General features: G+C 45.6%; 1 protein-coding gene across 2 annotated transcripts in view; it reads left to right on the forward strand.

Annotated features, from left to right (window-relative positions):
- The window catches only part of prpf3 (PRP3 pre-mRNA processing factor 3 homolog (yeast)), a 75956-nt gene that overhangs the window by 19864 nt on the left and 34017 nt on the right, over positions 1–22075 (forward strand). For both annotated transcript variants that reach the window (XM_060921429.1, XM_060921428.1), the window contains exons 3-4: positions 3997–4127; positions 4374–4529. In XM_060921429.1, the coding sequence (XP_060777412.1) occupies positions 3997–4127; positions 4374–4529 (287 nt within the window). The remainder of the gene's footprint in view (positions 1–3996; positions 4128–4373; positions 4530–22075) is intronic.

Raw genomic sequence — 22075 nt, forward strand, 5'->3', positions numbered from 1 at the left:
TTACAATTTCCCTCTCAGATAGCCTCAGAATGTCCCATTGGAGCATTTTTCAAAGGCTTTGCACGGCGGGGGGGGGACAACCGGCACCATCCCCCCCCGCTTCGCTCCCTCGCCATGGTGAGCGCCCTCATACTAAATTTTTCTAGAAAAAACCCTGTGTCAGACATCGACAAAATGGTAAAGAATAAGTGGAGATGGGCTTGGCTAAATGAAATGGGCGATAATGGCAAGCTCCTGCTGCTGTGCCAAGGAAAAAGAAACAAAAGCAGGCATCCGGTGTTGCCAAACTAGATGCCTTTGGCTTCACTGCGAAGAAGCAGAAAAAGTGAACTTTCACTTTACTTTTCTTGTTTCCTGGCTTTATTTCAACAGATTTTCCTATTTTTCTTTCTGTTCCACTCTTTTGAAAGCATGGTTCAAGTTCGATTGCACTTTTCTCTGAACCACTGTTGTGCATTACTAAAGTATTGTTGAAATAAATTTGCACTTTGCGCTGAAAACTTGATGTTTCATCATGAATAGCCAGTAATGACAATGGTAAAGTCTTGCCTTAGCTTTAGTCATTGTTAAAATTATGTAAATGTACTATAAGTAGGGGCCGAGGGGATAATGGACAACACGGCGTTTAAAATTTGACGCATCGCTGACGTGGTAGGGACCAACGACATGGAGCTTTTTTTTTCAGTCAGATGATATTTTTTTTTTTTTTTTTTTTTTTGCTTTAATCCATGCGTTCTCAAAACTCAGTTTGCTTCCATTCAAGCCTCGTTTCTAAGTCTGACCAATAAGAACGCTACATTTTTTGCGGTAAATTTCTTTTTTTTTTTTTTAATGAACCTTTTCATATACAGTTGTGTTCAAAATAATAGCAGTGTGTTTAAAAACATGAGTAAAGCTCAAAATCCTTATAATAGTTTTTATTTCCATGCATTGGGAACACTGCACATTATATTCTAGATCAAAACATGAAGAAAAATGTATCAATATTTTAATTACTTTACAGAAAATGAAGAAAAATGAACATTGGGCTGTTCAAAAAAATAGCAGTGTCTGTATTTTTCATTACAAACTCCAAATATTTACTGTATAAACTGAAAAAATCTTAAGGATTTAGTATTCCTGTGAATCACTAAACTAATATTTAGTTGTATAACCACGGTTTCTGAGAACTTCTGGCACCTGTGAACAGGTATTCCAGCCCAGGATGATTTGACAACATTCCACAATTCCTCTGCATTTCTTGGTTTTGCCTCAGAAACAGCATTTTTGATGTCACCCCACAAGTTTTCTATCGGAGTAAGGATTGGGCTGGCCACTCCATAACTTTCATTTTGTTGGTCTTGAACCCTGATGCTGCTCACTTACTGGTGTGTTTGGGGTCGTTGTCTTGTTGAAACACCCATTTCAAGGGCATTTCCTCTTCAGCATAAGGCAACATGACCTCTTCAAGTATTTTGATATATGCAAACTGATCCATGATCCCTGGTATGCAATAAATGGGCCCAACACCATAGTAAGAGAAACATTCCCATATCATGATGCTTGCACCACCATGCTTCACTGTCTTCAGAGTGTACTGTGGCTTGAATTCAGTGTTTGGGGGTCTTCTGAAAAACTGTCTGTGGCCCTTGGACCCAAAAAGAACAATTTTACTTTCATCAGTCCACAAAATGTTTTTCCATTTCTCTTTAGGCCAGTCGATGTGTTCTTTGGCAAATTGTATCCTCTTCAGCACGTCTTTTTTTTTTTTTTAACAGTGGAACTTTGCGGGAGCTTCTTGCTGATAGATTAGCTTCACACAGGCATCTTCTAATTGTCACAGTACTCACAGGTAACTTCAGACCGTCTTTGATCACCCTGGAGCTGATCATTGGCCGAGTCTTTGCCATTCTGGCTATTCTTCGATCCATTCGAATGGTAGTCTTCTGTTTTCTTCCACGTCTCTCTGGTTTTGCTGTCCATTTTAAAGCACTGGAGATCATTTTAGCCGAGCAGCCCATCATTTTTTGCACTTCTTTACAGTATACGTTTTACCTCTCCAATCAACGTTTTAATCAAAGCACGCTGTTCTGAACAATGTCTGGAATGACCCATGTTTCTCAGGTTTTCAGAGACAAATGGATGTACAACATGTGCTGGCTTCATCCTTAAATTAGGGCCACCTGACTGGCATCTGTTTTTTCACAGAATGAATGATCTCACTAATTAAACTCCACACTGCTATTATTTTGAACACGTCCCTATTCGATTACACAGACTCAGGAGCATGCATATCATGAATGTTGGGTCTGTTGGTTTTCTATGACTCTACTACACCTACTGGTAAATTATTTGCCATGTAGTAATATAATTTCCACCAAATATAAAATTTATATGCCATGTTTGGGGATTTATGGCTGGTTTTTTTTTTTTTTTTGGTTGGTTGGTTTTTCTGAGAATTGCCAGTGTAAAAAAACAGCTGCATGGCTCGCTAGCGAAGCCTATGATTAGGATGCAGTGCTGCAGCACTGCAACTATTGTTCTTCTACGTATTTCTTCTTTTTCTTATTCCTACGCAAATTTCAATTTCGATTAACTCAATAACCGTACGTCGCACACAGACAAACAATATATCAAAACGTGCGGCTCGATCGGACTCACTATGCTATTACTTTTTCTCTACAGAATACGATTTTTTTGCGACATAGTCCAAAAAAACCCCATTCATTTCTATGGAATTAATTGAAAAAAAAGCACTTTTTCAAACATCCACTGCTCTGGCATGCTTTCACCTAGAGACGTGATTCAAACTCTAAAACGTAGGAAAACTTCTCTGTGGATCTGGCATTCAACTTTTCTGCTAGGTTCTACACTTTCGGATCAGTCCCGGCTCAAACGCCATGTGGGTTCCGGGAGAAAATCCGGCTTTTGAATGGGTGTCTATTGCGTTACACACCAGTGAAGCTCGTTAGCTTAGAGTGGAGAGAGGCTGAAAAAAAAGCTCAAACTTTCTCGCTTAAACTGTGTTTTCAGCCACAAATTTCACTCTACAGACATGATTTTCTCAAAAGTAGTACTAAAACTTGTCCTGATTCACACAATGTGTCTACCTAAACGATAGGATTTACAGTTTTTGAATGACAAGCGTCAAACTGAGGACAGGGCAGCTGACAGGCCTCATTGACACCCATTATAAACGTGGCTGAAAAGTCACTCGTTTTTAACTCGCTGTAACGTCCTCATTTTTTACACTAGGGACAAAAAATACATCTGTGTGTTCAGGCGACCCTTCTAGCGCTCACTGTGAAAGAATTTTGTTAATAATAGTTGCTTTCGTTTTCGAGTTATTCGTCCTGAGCAAAAAACAGCAGAAATCTGACAAGATCTTGTGGGTCTTGGCGCTCCTGCTCAGGTCCGTCGCCATGCCGACTGGGGCCAGTGAGGGAGCAGGGGGGGGGGGGCTGCTGTCTCAAGCACACACACAAATCATGGCATTGTAGCTTCATAGCAGGTCACACATTCACGGCCAGCGAACATGCGTGACCGAATTGCTTCGCGCACTGCATCCTCTCGCAATTTCCCCCGGGGAATTGTCCGGTCTAGTTCTACATGCAACTCAACAACGTAATAGATATGATGAGACTGAAAGCAGCGTCACACCTCATTATAATGACTGTCTATTTTAATCTTAGAAATAAAAAACAGCCATATAATAAACTTCTAATTATCCTCACTTCTTTGGTCTTTATGGGAAAATATCAGACCTCAGTCTATTTTCATGTAAAGACCTTACGCTCAGTTAACTTGTTAGTAATCTCTAATTATAGATTTACTAGACTTTGAATTCCTCGAAATCGGAGAAACGGTGATCAAATACCTCAAAAAAAAAAAAAGTGTGGTGAATCTTCATTTCACTTGGATATTAATTGTTTTGTAGATTAAAAAGTTAATGTTGAGCCCTGAGGATGTTGGAGTTTTACAAGATAATTGTGTGTATTGGCTCTCTGTGTGTCTCAGACCAGCTGAAACCATTTCTGGATGAGTCCGCAAGCAGCTTCGTAGAGCGGCTCTTTGAAGCACTGGAAGAGAGCAGGAACTCTCGGGGCAACAAAGGCACGGCTGAGAAAAATCGCAAGAGAGAGCTGAAGGTACAGTTTACCCTTGCTGCAGAGACGTGGTGAGGGTGGGTTTTTTTTTTGTTTGTTTATTTTAAATAAAAAAGACTTCAAGACTGAGTTTCTGCTTCCTTCTGTAACATCAAAGGATGCTTTAAAACAACTTATGACCTTGCTTCACTTGCAAGACCCATTTTGTCAGGTGACATCACACATTTACAGCATAAAAATGTCATGTCTGATACAATAAAGCCAACTAGATCGCTCATCTCTCTACAGGATGTATTTGGCGATGAGGTGGAGGCACAAAAAGAGAGAGAAGGTGGTGAAACTGTAACAAAGAAGAAAAGAGTACCCCGATTCGAGGAACTTGAAGAGCCAGAAGTTCTTCCTGGACCTCCTGCGGAAAGTCCTGGCATGCTCACGAAGATGCAAGTGTGTGCCAGTGTTTGATTTAACATTCACATCAATATAAAAGCCTTAACTTTGACATGTATGGTGTCATTCATCATGCCTGCAAATTTGCTCAATGCTGCCTTCTTATTTGGGATACAGGATCATTATGTCTGGAGACCAGCTCACCTTCAAGGAAGGACTGAGCCTTTTGAAAAACCTGCCGTTCCTCCACTTTACTGATGGACTCATTATGTTCTCAGAATCAGGAGTTTCTGAATGCATAAACCGATTCCCCCCCCGGGGTCAGGTCAAATTATTCAACATTCATGCACAGGATCATAGCATACAAATACTACAAGGTGTGCAATTAAAGGTTGTGCAGTTCTCTTTGTAGATTCTTTAAAGCAGCTGCACAGTGTATAGAAAGTGTTACAGGTTTTGTTTCAGACAGCGTTTTGACACAGGAACCAAACTGTAGCCTGAGAAACATCACTTTTGTGGTGGAAGGGTGTGTAATGGTTCCTAGAAGGCACTGGTACCTTGTCAAGAAAAAAAGCTAAATTGGCAGCTGCTTCCAAATTCAGGTGTGATCATATTTTGACATGCCAATGATGGCATTGTGCACTGATGCTTGCAGAATAGTGTATCACCAATAATCGTCAGTGGCCTAGGTTGAAGCTGTACTATCATTTGAATTTTCTTATAAACATGCATGATGTTATCTATCATGTATATACACACATTACATGAAGTCACGTGAGTTCACGCACACACTTATTTATTTTCATTTTCTTCTTTTGGCTGCTCCAGATGAGGGGTCGCCACAGCGGATCTTTTGTCTCCATTGCTCCCTGTCTTTCGTATCTTTCTCTACCACACCTGCCACTTTCATGTCCTCTCTCACCACATCCATGTATCTCCTCTTTGGCCTTCCTCGTTTTCATTTTCCTTGCAGCTCCATCCTCAACATTCTCCTTCCAACATGCTCTGCATCTCTTCTCAGGATGTGCCCATACCATCTCAGTCTGATCTCTCTTAGCTTAATTCCCAAGCTCTCCACATGTGCTGTCCCTCTGATGTGCTCTTTCCTTATCCTGTCCAACCATGTCACTCCCATCGCAAACCTTAACATCCTCAACTTCGTCATCTCCAACTTTGCCTCCTGTCTCTTCATTAAGGGTACTGTTTCCAATCCATACATCACAGCTGGTCTCACTACTGTCTTATACATCTTACCTTTCACTTTTGCTGGGACTTTCCTATCACAAATGACTCCCGAAATCCTTCTCCAACTGCTCCACCCTGCCTGCACTCTCTTTCTAACCTCACTATTGCAGCCCCCATTTTCCTGCACAGTTGACCCCAGGCACTTGAATTCACCAACTTTCTTTACATCTACTCCTTGCATCTTCAGTACACTCTCATCCCCATTCTCACTGATGCACATGTATTCTGTTTTGCTACTGCTCACCTTCATTCTTCTTCGTTCCAATGCATACCTCCATCTCTCCAAACCCAACTTGACCTCCTTTCTACTTTCACCACATATCACAATCATCCGCAAACATCATGCCTCACTTTCTGTCAAATCACTATGGCAAACAAGAAAGGACTCAAAGCAGATCCTTGATGGAGTCCCACCTTCAACTTGAACCATTCAGTCATTCCAACTGCACACCTCGCTGCTGTTTCACTGTTCTCATACATGTCTTGCACCACTCTAATATACTACTTATTCACTCCACACTTTCTCATACAATACCATAACTCCTCTCTCAGCACTCTATCATATGCCTTCTCCAGGTCTACAAACGCACAATATAGCTTTCTCTGGCCTTCCTTGTACTTCTCCATTAACATTCTTAAAGCAAAAATTGCATCCGACGTGCTCTTCCTTGGGATAAACCCGTACTGCTGTTCACAGATTGCTATCTCTCTTCTCAGTCTCGCCTCCAATACCCTTTCCCATAACTTCATGGTGTGGCTCATCAGTTCTGTACATCTCCCTTATTCTTGTATATTGGGACAAGCACACTCTCTCCATTCATTTGACATTTTCTCATTCTCTAGGGTCTTATTAAATAATCTTGTTAGGAACTCCACAGCTGTCTCACCCAAACATCTCCAAACCTCAATCGAGATACTATCTGGTCCAACTGCTTTCCCAGTCTTCATTCTTTTCATAGCTGCCCTCACCTCATCCTTACTAACCAACTCTACTTCCTGATTTGCTGTCTCCAGTGAATCTGACCTTTTTCTCTCTTGGATTCTCCTCATTTAATAAATCCTCAAAGTACTCTTTCCACCTTCTTAATGCACTCTCTCTGTCAGCACATTTCCATTTACATCTTTCATCACTCTTACCTGCTGTACATCCCTCACTTCCCTGTTTCTCTGCCTAGCTAGTCTGTACAGGTCTTTCTCTCCTTCTTTGGTCTCCAGTCTTTTGTACAACTCCTGGTATGCATCTGCTTTCACCTTCTACCGCTCTTTTTGCCTTCTGTCTTGTCTCTCTGGATAACCACCCACTTTCCTCATCTCTCTGATCGTCCCAATTCCTCTTTGCTAGCCTCTTCTCTTTTATAATTTCCTGCACTTCTTTGTTCCACCACCATGTCTCCTTGTCTTCCTTCCCGATGACCACCCTAGCACCTTCCTTGCTGCCTCTCTTACTAGTATAGCAGTAGTATCCCAATCTTCTGGCAGACTTCCGTTACCACTCAATGCTCGTCTCATTTCTTCCCTAAACTCCTTTTGATGTTCAACCTTTTTTAGTTTCCACCACTTAATCTTTGGCTCCACTATTTCACGCTTTCTCTTTTTAACCTTCAAGCTCATCCTGCACATGACCACTCATTTGTCGTCTAGCTACACTCTCCCCTGCCATCACTTTAGTCTCCAATCTCCTTCAGGTTACCCCTTCCGCAGAGTATGTCGTCCACCTGTGTAGATTTTCCTCCACTCTTAAATGTCACCCTGTGCTGCTTTTTCTTCTTGAAGTATGTATTGACTATTGCCAAATTCATCCTCTTTGAAAAATCAACCACCATTTGCCCTTCCACATTTCTCTCTTACACCATATCTGCCCATCATGTCCTCATCTCTCTTTCCCTTGCCAACATCTCGTCTCGTCTTCTTCCGCTTTATTCGGGACCGGGTCGCGGAGGCAGCAGTCTAAGCAGGGAAGCCCAAACTTCCCTTTCCCCAGACACCTCGGCCAGCTCCTCGGGAAGAACACCGAGGCGTTCCCAGGCCAGCCGAGAGACATAGTCCCTCCAGCGTGTCCTGGGTCTTCCCCGGGGCCTCCTCCCGGGGGGACATGCCTGGAACACCTCCCCAGGGAGGCGTCCAGGAGGCATCCGAAAAAGATGCCCGAGCCACCTCAGCTGATTCCTCTCGATGTGGAGCAGCAGCGGCTCTACTCCGAGCTCCTCCCGAGTGACTGTGCTTCTCACCCTATCTCTAAGGGAGCGCCCAGCCACCCTGCGAAGGAAACTCATTTCGGCCGCTTGTATCCGCGATCTTGTCCTTTCGGTCATTACCCAAAGCTCATGACCATAGGTGAGAGTCGGAACGTAGATCGACCGGTAAATTGAGAGCTTCGCCTTTTGGCTCAGCTCCTTCTTCACCACGACGGACCGGTAAAGCGACTGCATCACCGCGGAGGCTGCACCGATCCGCCTGTCGATCTCACGCTCCATCCTTCCCTCACTCGTGAACAAGATCCCGAGATACTTAAACTCCTCCACTTGAGGCAGGACTTCTCCACCAACCTGGAGAGGGCAAGCCACCCTTTTCTGGTTGAGAACCATGGCCTCGGACTTGGAGGTGCTGATTCTCATCCCAGCCGCTTCACACTCGACTGCAAACCGCCCCAGTGCATGCTGAAGGTCCTGGTTTGAAGAAGCCAACAGGACAACATCATCCGCAAAAAGCAGAGATGAAATCCTGTGGTTCCCAAACAGGATTCCTTCTGGCCCCTGGCTGCGCTTAGAAATTCTGTCCATAAAAATTATGAACAGAACCGGTGACAAAGGGCAGCCCTGCCGGAGTCCAACATGCACTGGGAACAGGTCTGACTTACTGCCGGCAATGCGAACCAGACTCCTGCTCTGTTCGTACAGGGACCGGACAGCCCTTAGCAAAGAGCCCCGAACCCCATACTCCCGAAGCACCCCCCACAGAATACTACGGGGGACACGGTCGAATGCCTTCTCCAGATCCACAAAGCACATGTGGACTGGTTGGGCAAACTCCCATGAACCCTCGAGCACCCTATGAAGGGTATAGAGCTGGTCCAGTGTTCCGCGACCAGGACGAAAACCGCATTGTTCCTCCTGGATCCGAGGTTCGACTATTGGTCGAATTCTCCTCTCCAGTACCCTGGAGTAAACCTTCCCTGGGAGGCTGAGAAGTGTGATTCCCCTATAATTGGAGCACACTCTCCGGTCCCCTTTCTTAAAAAGAGGGACCACCACCCCAGTCTGCCACTCCAGAGGCACTGTCCCTGACCGCCACGCGATGTTGCAGAGGCGTGTCAACCAAGACAGCCCCACAACATCCAGAGACTTGAGATACTCAGGGCGGATCTCATCCACCCCCGGTGCCTTGCCACCGAGGAGCTTGCAAACCACCTCAGTGACTTCGGCTTGGGTAATGGACGAGTCCACCTCTGAGTCATCAGCCTCCGTCTCCTCAGTGGAAGACATGACGGTGGGATTGAGGAGATCCTCAAAGTATTCCTTCCACCGCCCGACAATGTCCCCAGTCGAGGTCAACAGCTCCCCACCCGCACTGTAAACAGTGTTGGCAGAGTACTGCTTCTCCCTCCTGAGGCGCCGGACGGTTTGCCAGAATTTCTTCGAGGCCGACCGATAGTCCTTCTCCATGGCCTCCCCGAACTCCTCCCAGTTCCGAGTTTTTGCCTCCGCAACTGCCCGAGCTGCAGCACGCCTGGCCTGCTGATACCCGTCAGCTGCCTCGGGAGTCCTGGAGGTTAACATGGCCCGATATAGGACTCCTTCAGCTTGACGGCATCCCTTACTTCTGGTGTCCACCACCGGGTTCGGGGATTGCCGCCACGACAGGCACCGGAGACCTTGCGGCCACAGCTTCGAACAGCCGCGTCCACAATGGAGGTAGAGAACATGGTCCACTCAGACTCAATGTCCCCCGCCTCCCTCGGAAGCTGGGAAGAGCTCTCCCGGAGGTGGGAGTTAAAGACCTCCCCAACAGAGTGCTCGGCCAGACGTTCCCAGCAGACCCTCACCATACGTTTGGGCCTGCCAGGTCTGTCCAGCTTCCTCCTCCGCCAGCGGATCCAACTCGCCACCAGGTGGTGATCAGTTGACAGCTCAGCCCCTCTCTTCACCCGAGTGTCCAAGACATAGGGCCGGAGATCAGATGAAACGACTACAAAGTCTATCATTGACCTCCGACCTAAGGTGTCCTGGTGCCACGTGCACTTATGGACACCCCTATGCTCGAACATGGTGTTCGTTATGGACAAACCGTGACTAGCACAGAAGTCCAATAACAAAACACCACTCGGGTTCAGATCGGGGAGGCCGTTCCTCCCAACCACGCCCCTCCAGGTGTCACTGTCGTCGCCCACGTGAGCATTGAAGTCCCCCAGTAACACAATGGAGTCCCCAGTCTGAGCACTCCTCAGTACCTCTCCCAGGGATTCCAAGAAGGCCGGATACTCTATACTGCTATTTGGGCCGTAGGCACAAACAGCAAGAGCCCTCTCCCCAATCCGAAGGCGCAGAGAGGCGACCCTCTCGTTCACTGGGGTAAACTCCAACACATGGCGGCTGAGCTGGGGAGCTATAAGCAAGCCCACACCAGCCCGCCGCCGCTCACCACGGGCGACTCCAGAGAAGTGGAAAGTCCAGCCCCTCTCGAGGAGCTGGGTTCCAGAGCCCAAGCTGTGTGTGGGGGTGAGCCCGACTATCTCTAGCCGGTACCTCTCAACCTCCCGCACAAGCTCAGGCTCTTTCCCCCCCAGCGAAGTGACATTCCATGTCCCAACAGCCAGCCGCTGTGTCCGGGGATCAGGTCGTCGAGGCCCCTGCCTTCGACTGCCACCCAATCCACATTGCACCAGTCCCCTACTGCTACCTCTGTGGGTGGTGAACCCACAGGAGGTCGGGCCCACGTCACCTCTTCGGGCTGAGCCCGGCCGGGCCCCATGGGCAAAGGCCCGGCCACCAAGCGCTCGCATACGAGCCCCAACCCTGGGCCTGGCTGCAGGGTGGGGCCCCGGCTGCGTCATCCCGGGCGACGTCACGGTCCTCGGATTTTTCTCCATAGGGGTTTTGGTGAACTGCTCTTAGTCTGGCCTGTCACCTAGGACCTGTCTGCCTTGGGAAACCCTGACAGGGGCATAATGCCCCCAACAACATAGCTCCTAGGATCATTCAAGCACACAAACCCCTCCACCACAATAAGGTGGCAGTTCTAGGAGGGGCCTTGCCAACATGTCCGATGAAATCTGCTCCTATTGGCACATGCTCTTCCCTCGGTATACTTTCGACTACTTCATCCATCTTTTCCCAGAAAGACTCTCTTCATTCTCACATCCAACCTGTGGGGCATATGCACCAATAACATTGATTACCACTTCTTGAATCTCCAATTTCATGCCTATCGCTCTGTCTGACCCCCTCTTCACATCAATCACACTGTTGACCAACTTTCCCCTCAAAACAATACCAACACCATTTCTCTTTCCATCGACTACATAATAAAACAACTTGCATCCACCTCCAATATTCTTGGCCTTGCTTCCCTTCCACCTCGTCTCCTGCATGCACAAAATGTCCAACTTCCTTCTTTCCATCATACCTGCTAACTCTCTCGCTCTGCCAGTCAATGTTTCTACCCTCAATTCTAAGCTCCTTCCCTTCTATCTTTCACGCTCTCTCCTAACACGCCTCCCCCCTCTCTTTCTCCTTCTCCGTTTTGGCGCAACCATAGCATATTTTCCACCGGCACCCTGTTGACCAACAGTACCGGAGGCGGTCGTTGTTAACCTGGGCCCCGACCGATCCGGTATCGGGTTTTTTTCTAGAAAAATTTAGTGTGAGGCCGCTCACCATGGCGAGGGAGCGAAGCGGGGGGGGGGATGGTGCCAGTTGTTCCCCCCCCCCGCCGTGCGAAGCCTTTGAAAAATTGAGGCTCCAATGGGACATTCTGAGGCTATCTGAGAGGGAAATTGTAACAAATTGTCTGTCAACATTGAAAAAGAAAGAAGTAATCTTCTTCTGCCCCGGACAGTCTTCGGCTTTCTTCCGTTTCGTGCCGCGGGATAACATCTTTAAATGCCCAAGTGTCAACAAAAACAACTCGCGAACTACTACTGTCAAAAACTCCCGCGCCGGTGGGTGAAAGGTCATTCAGTCTCGAGAAATCTCGCTCTACAAGTCAGCTGACCTTGTATGTAACCCATGTCAAATCTCGCGAGAGCAGCTGCGACAAGTAAACAACTAAACAACATGGCGCCTCAATCTGGAAAACGCCAATTCGGATTGTTTTTGCACCGTCTGGCGGTGTATCTACTATGATTGGAATATTTTTGGAGCAATCATAACGTATTTGATGATCAGACACATTGTCATGTAGTGTTGCTGGGATGTTTTCACGGAGAAAAGATCATTTTGAGAGATTGCATGTTGTGCAGTAGCATATAAGTGCATGGCCTAAGTGTGACTTGGGGTTCAATCGGCATTTCGGTAAGGGGGCGCACGCCGAGAGTAAGAGGGCGCACGGCGAGAGTAAGAGGGCGCAGTGCCCCTGTTCCCCGGTTTAGACGAAAGCCTGCGGTGTTCGTTATGGACAAACCGTGACTAGCACAGAAGTCCAATAACAAAACACCACTCGGGTTCAGATCGGGGAGGCCGTTCCTCCCAACCACGCCCCTCCAGGTGTCACTGTCATCTTCCACGTGAGCATTGAAGTCCCCCAGTAACACAATGGAGTCCCCAGTCTGAGCACTCCTCAGTACCTCTCCCAGGGATTCCAAGAAGGCCGGATACTCTATACTGCTATTTGGGCCGTAGGCACAAACAGCAAGAGCCCTCTCCCCAATCCGAAGGCGCAGAGAGGCGACCCTCTCGTTTACTGGGGTAAACTCCAACACATGGCGGCTGAGCTGGGGAGCTATAAGCAAGCCCACACCAGCCCGCCGCCGTATTTTCTCTTTTAAATCCGCATGTTAGGTTTAGCACAGTTTTATGCCGGATGCCCTTCCTGACGCAACCCTCTCCAGTTTATCCAGGCTTGGGACCGGCACCAAGAGTATGCTTATGCACCCCCAGTCGCATCTCAAAAAATTAGAATATTGTGAAAAAGTTCAATATTTTCCATCAGTTATTTAAGAAAGTGAAAGTTATATATTATAGACTCATTACATAAACTAAAATGTTTCAAGCATTTTTCTATTTTAATCAGTATGGCATACAGTACAAAAACAAAAAAAGCCATCTCAAAATATTAGAATATTTCATTTCGAGTTTGAGTAAAACAGTATGAACATAGTGTGTATCTCGGTCTAGTTCAGTACACACAACCACAATCATGGTTCCCCATGATTGTGGTTGTGTGTACTGAACTAGACCGAGAGATAGTGACTGCTGACTGCTGACTTGACTGTTGTCCAGAAGATGATCACTGATGCCTTCCACAAGGAGGGTAAGCCACAAAAGGTCATTGCTGAAAAGGGTGGCTGGAAAAGGTGCACAAGCAACAGGGATGGCCGCAGTCTTGAGAGGATTGTCAAGAAAAGTTGATTCAGTAACTTGGGAGAGCTTCACAAGGAGTGGACTGAGGCTGGTGTCAGTGTATCAAGACCCATCATGAACAGACATCTTCAAGAAAGGGGATACAACTTTCGCATTCCTAATATCAAGCTACTCCTGAGCCAGAGACAATGTCAGAAGTGTCTTATCTGGGCTAAGGAGAGAAAGAAATGGACTGTTGCTCAGTGGTCCAAAGTCCTCTTTTCAGATGAAAGTACATTTTGCATTTAATTTGGAAATCACGGTTCTAGAGTCTGGAGAAAGAGTGGAGAGGCACAGAATCCAAGGTGTTTGAAGCCCAGTGTGAAGTTTCCACAGTCTGTGATGATTTGGGGTGCCATGTCATCTGCTGGTGTTGGTCCACTGTATTTTATCAAGTCCAAAGTCAACACAGCCATCTACCAGGAGATTTTAGAGCACTTCATGCTTCCATCTGCTGACAAACTTTTTGGAGATGCCGATTTCCTTTTCCAGCAGGACTTAGCACCTACCCACAGTGCCAAAACTACTACCAAATGGTTTGCTGACCATGATATTACTGTGTTTGATTGGCCAGCCAACTTGCCTGACCTGAACCCCATAGAGAATCTATGGGGTATTGTCAAGAGGAAGATGAGAAACACCCGACCCAAAAATACAGATATGCTGAAGGCCACTATCAAAGCAACCTGGGCTTCAATAACACCTCAGCAGTGCCACAGACTGATCACCTCCATGCCACACCGCACTGATACAGTAATTAATGGTAAAGGAGCCCCAATCGAGTATTGAGTGTATAAATTAATATACTTTTCAGAAGTTGGACATTTCTGTATTGTAAATCTTTTTTTTTTAATTTTTTTTAATTGATCTTAGGGAATGTTCTAATAATTTGAGATACTGGATTTCTGATTTTCATGAGCTATAAGCCATAATCAAAATTAAAACAAAAAAGGCTTTAAATATTTCACTTTACATGTAATGAATATAGAATATATGAAAGTTAACCTTTTTGAATTAAATTATGAAAAAAAGGAACTTTTTCATGGTATTCTAATTTTTTGAGATTTTATAAAAATACACACCAACTTTGGATTCCAGAGCTGGTGCACTAGGCTGAAATATCGCTCATGTGCTACTTGGATATAACGATACACTATCAAATATAATATTGTATTTTCTAGTTTTTATCCCCCGCTGGCCGAAAGGCCCGAAGAGGGATTACTCACCTTCTGAAATCAACTCTTCTCACAATTTTTGGAGGAATTTAACAGAACTTTGAAGGATTCTTTATGTCGGTAATGCGCATATTGCCATTTCGTTCAATTCAGTTGCATTTCACCAGAGTTGTGGCCTTATAGCATAGATATAGTTGCCATGTTGTGCTCTCAGAGCACTCTTGCACAAGGTTCAAGATGTTTGTCATATACACAATAACAGACACAACGGTTATTATTGGGTAATGAAATTCTTATTTTGCAACTACCCGACCAAACTATGCTTACTAATATAAAAAGAAATATATATAAAATATAAAGTGCATATGCAATGCAAAATATAAAAATAGACGAAAATAAACATAATTAAAATAAAGAATAACAAATAGCAGCAATCAGTGTAGTAGGACAGCAATCAAACAATATGCAATAGGACAGATATAATGTGCAATGTCTTGTGCAAAATTGCAAATAGAGAGGTAGATGGTGATTATAATCTGTGGTTCAAAAGCCTGATGGCCTGGGGGTAACAACTGTTTGTTAGTCTAGTAGTCCTTGCTTTCACACTCCTGTAGCGTCTGCCGGATGGCAGGAGTGTGAATAGTCTGTGTTGTGGGTGTGTTTGGTCCCTGATGATGCTGAGTGCCCTTTTTGTGACCCGGGTGTTGTAAATGTCCTGTAGTGGGAGGAGGACAGCTCCACAGATGAACTGTGCCATTTTAATGACATGCTGGAGACCCTTTCTGTCCTGAGTTGTGCAGTTCCCGTACCACAGTGATGGAATTTGTCAGGACGCTCTCCACTGTACACCTGTAGAAGTTGCTGAGGAGTTTGGTGGACAGTCCAAATTTCCTCAACTTCCTCAGGAAGAAGAGTCTTTGTTGAGCCTTCCTGATGGTCTGCTGTGTGTTGTGTGTCCAGGTGAGATCCTCACTGATGTGAGTTTCGAGGAATTTAAATGTTTTCACCCTCTCCACCTGTGTCCCGTCGATGTGCAGCGAGGCGTGCTGGTCTCTCCTCCTCTTCCTCGGGTCAATAATCATCTCCTTGGCCTTCTCAGCATTCAAGGAGAGGTTATTTTCCCGGCACCAGGAGACCAGCCAAGCCACTTCCTCCCTGTAGGCTCTCTCTTCTCTGCCGGTGATCAGCCCAGTGACAGTGGTGTTGCCAGCGAACTTGATAATGGAAGTGTTGCTCTGGGAGGGGGTGCAGTCGTAGGTGATGAGGGTATACAGGAGTGGACTGGGCACACAGCCTTGGGGGGGGTCCCTGTGCTCACTGTCTTGGTGTTGGATATTCTGGTACCGACTCTGACAGCCTGGGGTCTGTTTGTGAGAAAGTCCAGGACCCAGCAGCAGAGGGAGGATGTCGGTCCAAAGGTGGAGAGCTTCTCAGTCAGTCTGCTGGGGATGACAGTCACTACGTTTACATGCACGTCCAAACCGAGCTGCTGTTGGTAATCGAGCAAAGGGTCCCAGCAGGGGTGCCAGAGAAATCCAATCCTACATGCACAAGTGAAATCGGGCTATTGTGCAAGGTGCATTGTGCACCCGAGCCACACGTGGCGCTACACGCCCCATCGTGTTGGTACACTTCCGGTTGTCGTCATGAAGAAGAGCTATAGTGTTGCCAGATACTGCTGACATATCCCAGCCCAAAACATGTTCAAATCCGCTAAAATGCACTTAAAACACCCAATCTGGCAACAGTAGTAGTTCCGTGTTCAAGCTGTTAGGCTTGCTCTAACAGACTATGGCTACAAACTGTTTTGTAAGACAACTTATTTTGCACAATAATATTTTTCTAAAGTCCATTTTTTGCTTACAAAAAAATTTTTTTTTTTGCTTACAATTTAACTTATGTCTTAATAAACACAAAGTTCAGTTGTTTTGTTTTCATTGACATTCTTCAGATGTTGGACATATGTATGTGTGTGTGTATATATACACAAAGTTCAGTTGTTTTGTTTTCATTGACATTCTTCAGATGTTGGACATATGTATGTGTGTGTGTGTATATATATACACACACACACAAATACAATGACTTGTTTATGTACACAATTCACAGCTATGCAACAGCTGTACAGATGTATTTGGTGATACAGTAAGTGAGCTAAATTTTAACAGTGCAAACAAGGCCACAAAAATAAAAGATTCATGCCGTTGTCATGCCGACCGAGGCTGTTGTGTTTCCCGCTTGTGGTCTCGTCACTCGTCACTTCCGGAAGTAGCTCGACAACTAGCTCGATAGGGTATACATGCGCAAAATAGCTCGGCAGAAATCGCATAAACTAGGTCGTGTAGCTCGATTCCGAGAAATCAAGTTCGGTTCAATTACAGCCGAATTAAGGTGTATACATGGCATTTTGAACTTCGATTTCAGTCGAGCAACGGCAGAAATTCGATTCTCTCTATGTGCATGTAAACGTAGTGACTGTTGAAGGCTGAACTGTACTCCACAAACAGCATTTGAACATGGGTGTCCCTGTGTTCCAGGTGTGACAAGGCTGTGTGGATGGCTGCATTGACAGCATCGTTAGTTGAACGGTTCTGGTGATATGCAAATTGAAGGGGGTCTGTTGTGTCTGGGATGTCCTTTTTGATGTGTGACATGACTCCTCTCAAAACACATCATTACAACTGAAGTGAGTGCAATTGGGTGATAGTCATTCAGGCATGTTATATTGTTTTTCTTTGGGAGGGGCACTATGGTGGTGGTCTTGAAGCCTTCAGGCCTCTGCATGTTCTTGCGACAAGGCTTTCACAGAGAGCTTTTCGCAGACAGTTGTAATTTATCGTTGAGCGGGGAGTAATAGGCGTGCGCGATGTTATTCACCGCCACAACGCAAGGGGGCGCGAAGTCGCTAAATCGCTAGGAGTAGTTGGTGGGTGTGGTTAGTGGAGTGTTTATCCTCTGGTTACTTATAATGACTAGAACTGGAGTCGTGTAGATGTACGTACTTCCTCACTTCCTCGATCAACCGCTCTTCGTGCTGCTCCATCTTCGCTCGTGTTTTTAAAAATGGTGGTCGTGAAAACAAACCAAACCGGGAAAGTACGGAAGCAGAAGTGTGTGTACAGCGGATGTAGAGTGAACCAATCAGAGCCCTCTTGTCTGTGACGCTGTCTGCGAGGCTGTCTGCGGTGGTCACAATTTTTGGGAGGTGCGCGCAGAGCGTCTGCGAAGGGGGGGGGCTTCGCAGACGCCATCTGTGAGGACTGGGTTGTCAGCATAAATTGGCCTTTCCTCGATATGGAGAGGGACAGGTTGAAGATGTCTGTGAAGACCTTTGCTTGCTGTGTGGAGCAGGCCCTCAAAGCACGGCCGGGGATGTTGTCAGGCCCGGCTGCCTTTCGGGAGTTAGTCCTCCTGAAGACCTTGCTCACCTCGGTTATGGTCACAGTGGGTGAAGAGCTCTGTGCTGCCTCTGCTGGTAGAATCCCTCTGCATTGGTTGGTGTTGAGGGTGTCGAAGCGAGCATAGAACTCATTCAGCTCATCTGGTGATGTGTTGTGGTTAGCTGTGACCCTGCTGTTCTTCTGCTGGAAATTGGTGATGTGTTGCAGGCCCTGCCACATGCATCTGGAGTCTGGGGTGTTGTAATATCCTTCCAGCTTCAGTCTGTACTGCCTCTTGGCTTCCCTGATGGATCTACATAGGTCATATCTGGCCTTTTTATATCCATCTGTGTCACCAGAGGCAAAAGCGGTGGAGCGTGCATGTAGCATGGAGCATACTTCACTGTTAATCCAAGGTTTTCGGTTTGGATATACAGGTGCTGGTCATATAATTAGAATATCATGAAAAAGTTGATTTATTTCAGTAATTCCATTCAAAAAGTGAAACTTGTATATTATATTAATTCATTACACACAGACTGATATATTTCAAGTGTTTTTATTTCATTTAATTTTCATGATAACTGACAACTAATGAAAACCCCAAATTCAGTATCTCAGAAAATTAGAATATTGTGAAAAGGTTCCATATTGAAGACACCTGGTGCCACACTAATCAGCTAATTAACTCAAAACACCTGCAAAGGCCTTTTAAATGGTGTCTCAGTCTAGTTCTGTAGGCTACACAATCATGGGGAAGACTGCTGACTTGACAGTTGTCCAAAAGACGACCATTGACACCTTGCACAAGGAGGGCAAGACACAAAAGGTCATTGCTAAAGAGGCTGGCTGTTCACAGAGCTCTGTGTCCAAGAACATTTAATAGAGAGGCGAAGGGAAGGAAAAGATGTGGTAGAAAAAAGTGTACAAGCAATAGGGATAACCGCACCTTGGAGAGGCTTGTGAAACAAAACCCATTCAAAAATGTGGGGGAGATTCACAAATGCCGCTTTTCCACTACAAACGCGGCTGAGTCGGGCTGAGCCGTGCCGTGCTGAGTCGAGCTGAGCGGGGCTGTTGGAGTTGCATTTCGACTACAACCGCGCTGAACCGTGCTGGCTGGAAGTGGGTGGACACATTGGGTGGACTTAGCGAAAGTGGGTGGACGTCACGTGATGTCGTTAAGCAGCGCAAACAGTGAAATCAGTGAGCTTTTAAGCGGTAGTCTCACGACCCGAATAGTAAACAATAAACATGGACATGGAGTCGTTAGTGTTGCTGGTCTTGGTACTGTGGCTTGTTGTCACCGACAACGCCAACAGATACTGGCAAGAGCGTATAGATGAGGCGAGGCGCATAAGGCTTCAGAAATTCTCGTAATTCGTAATTCTTCTTCTTCCGGGTTTACGGTGTTTACAGATCCCAGCATGCTCGCGGGGCGTGTGTGGGCATGTGAGGACACTCCTCCTCACCAATCAGTGCACAGGGGAGTGTCTGCTCACGCCCCCAGCCTCACTCGGCTCGCTTTGGCTCGCTTCAGCCCTACTCCAAAACCGTGCGAGTTTTAGGGGCTAAGCAGGGCTGAAGCGAGCCGAGTCGTGCTGTTTTTTGGTAGTTGAAACGCGAGCCGTGTCGAGCTGAAGCGAGCTGAAGTGAGCTGAAAAAGGGTAGTGGAAAAGGGCCAAAAGAGTGGACTGCAGCTGGAGTCAGTGCTTCAAGAACCACCACGCACAGATGTATGCAAGACATGGGTTTCAGGTGTCGCATTCCTTGTGTCAAGCCACTCTTGAACAAGAGACAGCGTCAGAAGCGTCTCACCTGGGCTAAAGACAAAAAGGACTGGACTGCTGCTGAGTGGTCCAAAGTTATGTTCTCTGATGAAAGTAAATTTTGCATTTCCTTTGGAAATCAAGGTCCCAGAGTCTGGAAGAAGAGAGGAGAGGCACAGAATCCACGTTGCTTGAGGTCCAGTGTAAAGATTCCACAGTCAGTGATGGTTTGGGGTGCCATGTCATCTGCTGGTGTTGGTCCACTGTGTTTTCTGAGGTCCAAGGTCAACGCAGCAGTCTACCAGGATGTTTTAGAGCACTTCATGCTGCTGACCAACTTTATGGAGATGCAGATTTCCTTTTCCAGCAGGACTTGGCACCTGCACACAGTGCCAAAGCTACCAGTACCTGGTTTAAGGACCATGGTATCCCTGTTCTTAATTGGCCAGTAAACTCGCCTGACCTTAACCCCATAGAAAATCTATGGGGTATTGTGAAGAGGAAGATGTGATACGCCAGACCCAACAATGCAGAAGAGCTGAAGGCCACTATCGGAGCAACCTGGGCTCTCATAACACCTGAGCAGTGCCACAGACTGATCGACTCCATGCGTTGCTGCAGTAATTCAGGCAAAAGGAGCCCCAACTAAGTATTGAGTGCTGTACATCCTCATACTTTTCATGTTCATACTTTTCAGTTGGCCAGCATTTCTAAAAATCCTTGTTTTTGTATTGGTCTTAAGTAATAATCTAATTTTCTGAGATACTGGATTTGGGATTTTCATTAATTGTCAGTTATAATCATCAAAATTAAAAGAAATAAACATTTGAAATATGTCAGTCTGTGTGTAATGAATGAATATAATATACAAGTTTCACTTTTTGAATGGAATTACTGAAATAAATCAACTTTTTCATGATATTCTAATTATATGACCAGCACCTGTATTTTGCAGCGCTTGGTGGGGACAGTGTCATTAATGCACGTGCTGATGTAGCTGGTGACCACATGCATATTCCTCTAAATCCACAGAACAGTCTTCTCTCAAAGCAGCAGTCTTAAACACATCCCAGTTTGTTGAACTGAAGCAGTCCTGGAGCACCAGATCAGTCCCTTCATTCCAAACTTTAACATTTTTACTCACTGCGGGGACTTGTTTGAGAAGGGCCTTGTAGGCTGGGTAGAGGAACACAGAGATGTGGTCAGACTGTCCAAAGTGGGGGCAGGGGACCGCCTTGTAGCCATTTCTCACGTTGCTGTAGACATGGTCCAGGATGATGATGTCCCTTGTCGGAAAGCTCACGTGTTGGTGGTACTTCGGTAGCACAGTCCTGAGGTTGCAATGGTTAAAATCCCCAGCCACGACGAACACGGCATCTGGGTGTGTGGTCTCGTGTTTGCCGATGATGTCGTGTGGTAGTCCTAGCGCTGGAGTCCGGTCGGCCCGCGGCAAGATGTAAACAGCCAGCATAAACACAGCACTGAAGCCAGCATAAACACAGCACAAAAAATGCATTTGTTTTATTTTAAATAATTGCTCTCCACACTGCCAGTGTCTGGCGCAAAGGCCACTGATGAACATGAGAGCATGTTTGATGCAGCACTGCTGGAGAAAAATGGGCTTAAGAGAAGTCATCATAATGTGTTTTTTTTTTTTTTTTTGTGTGTGTTTTTAATATTCCATCATTCAAGTTGCAGAACTGATGTATATTTAATGAGATGGATGAAGATGAAGTGCAATATGAAAAACCTACAAACATTTATTACTAACTTAAAAAAAATAAAAACTAGTGTACGGTGATATCTGGCCCATGGAAAATATCTTGACATGAATTAGCTCATCACCCACTCATAGTCAAATATATATTCAGCGGTTTCAAAAGTAGCCGGTCACCGGCGGCAAATCGCCGGCTATGGCTTGTTATGCCGCCGGCTATTGTCAGTCGAGTCACAAAATTTAATATTAAATATTTCTGACAGCAAAAAAAGTTGTGAACGTAAATTACATCCACTATGTCATGTATGTCCATTGCCGCGTCAACTGTGTTTACATCCTCGACACAAGTGCAGCCATTACTGCCGCCTGTGTTGCCAGATTGCGCGTTTTCCCGCCCAATTTGGGCGGTTTTAAGTGCATTTTGGCGGGTTTTGAACATATTTTGGGCTGTAAAACGTCAGCAGTATCTGGCAACATATTTTTTTTTACTTAATACAAGAAATTAATGGATGCCAACGTTTTTGCCAAAATGTTTTATTTTCCATTGTTTAGGCAGCTTCAGCATCATACTGTGAGATTCTGTTCAAATTGTTTTTTTCTTCTATGAAGCCTGAGCCATTTATTTTATTGGTTTATAATTATTGTTTAATTTAGTCTTCAGGAGCGACTGCCTGCACACAGTACTAGTATTAAGTTTTTTTTGTTTTGTTTTTTTTCTTACATGAAAGCTGAGGCATTTATATTATATTTTAAGGTAACTT

Source organism: Neoarius graeffei, chromosome 5 (genome assembly GCF_027579695.1).
Source record: "Neoarius graeffei isolate fNeoGra1 chromosome 5, fNeoGra1.pri, whole genome shotgun sequence".
Lineage (NCBI taxonomy): Eukaryota > Metazoa > Chordata > Actinopteri > Siluriformes > Ariidae > Neoarius > Neoarius graeffei.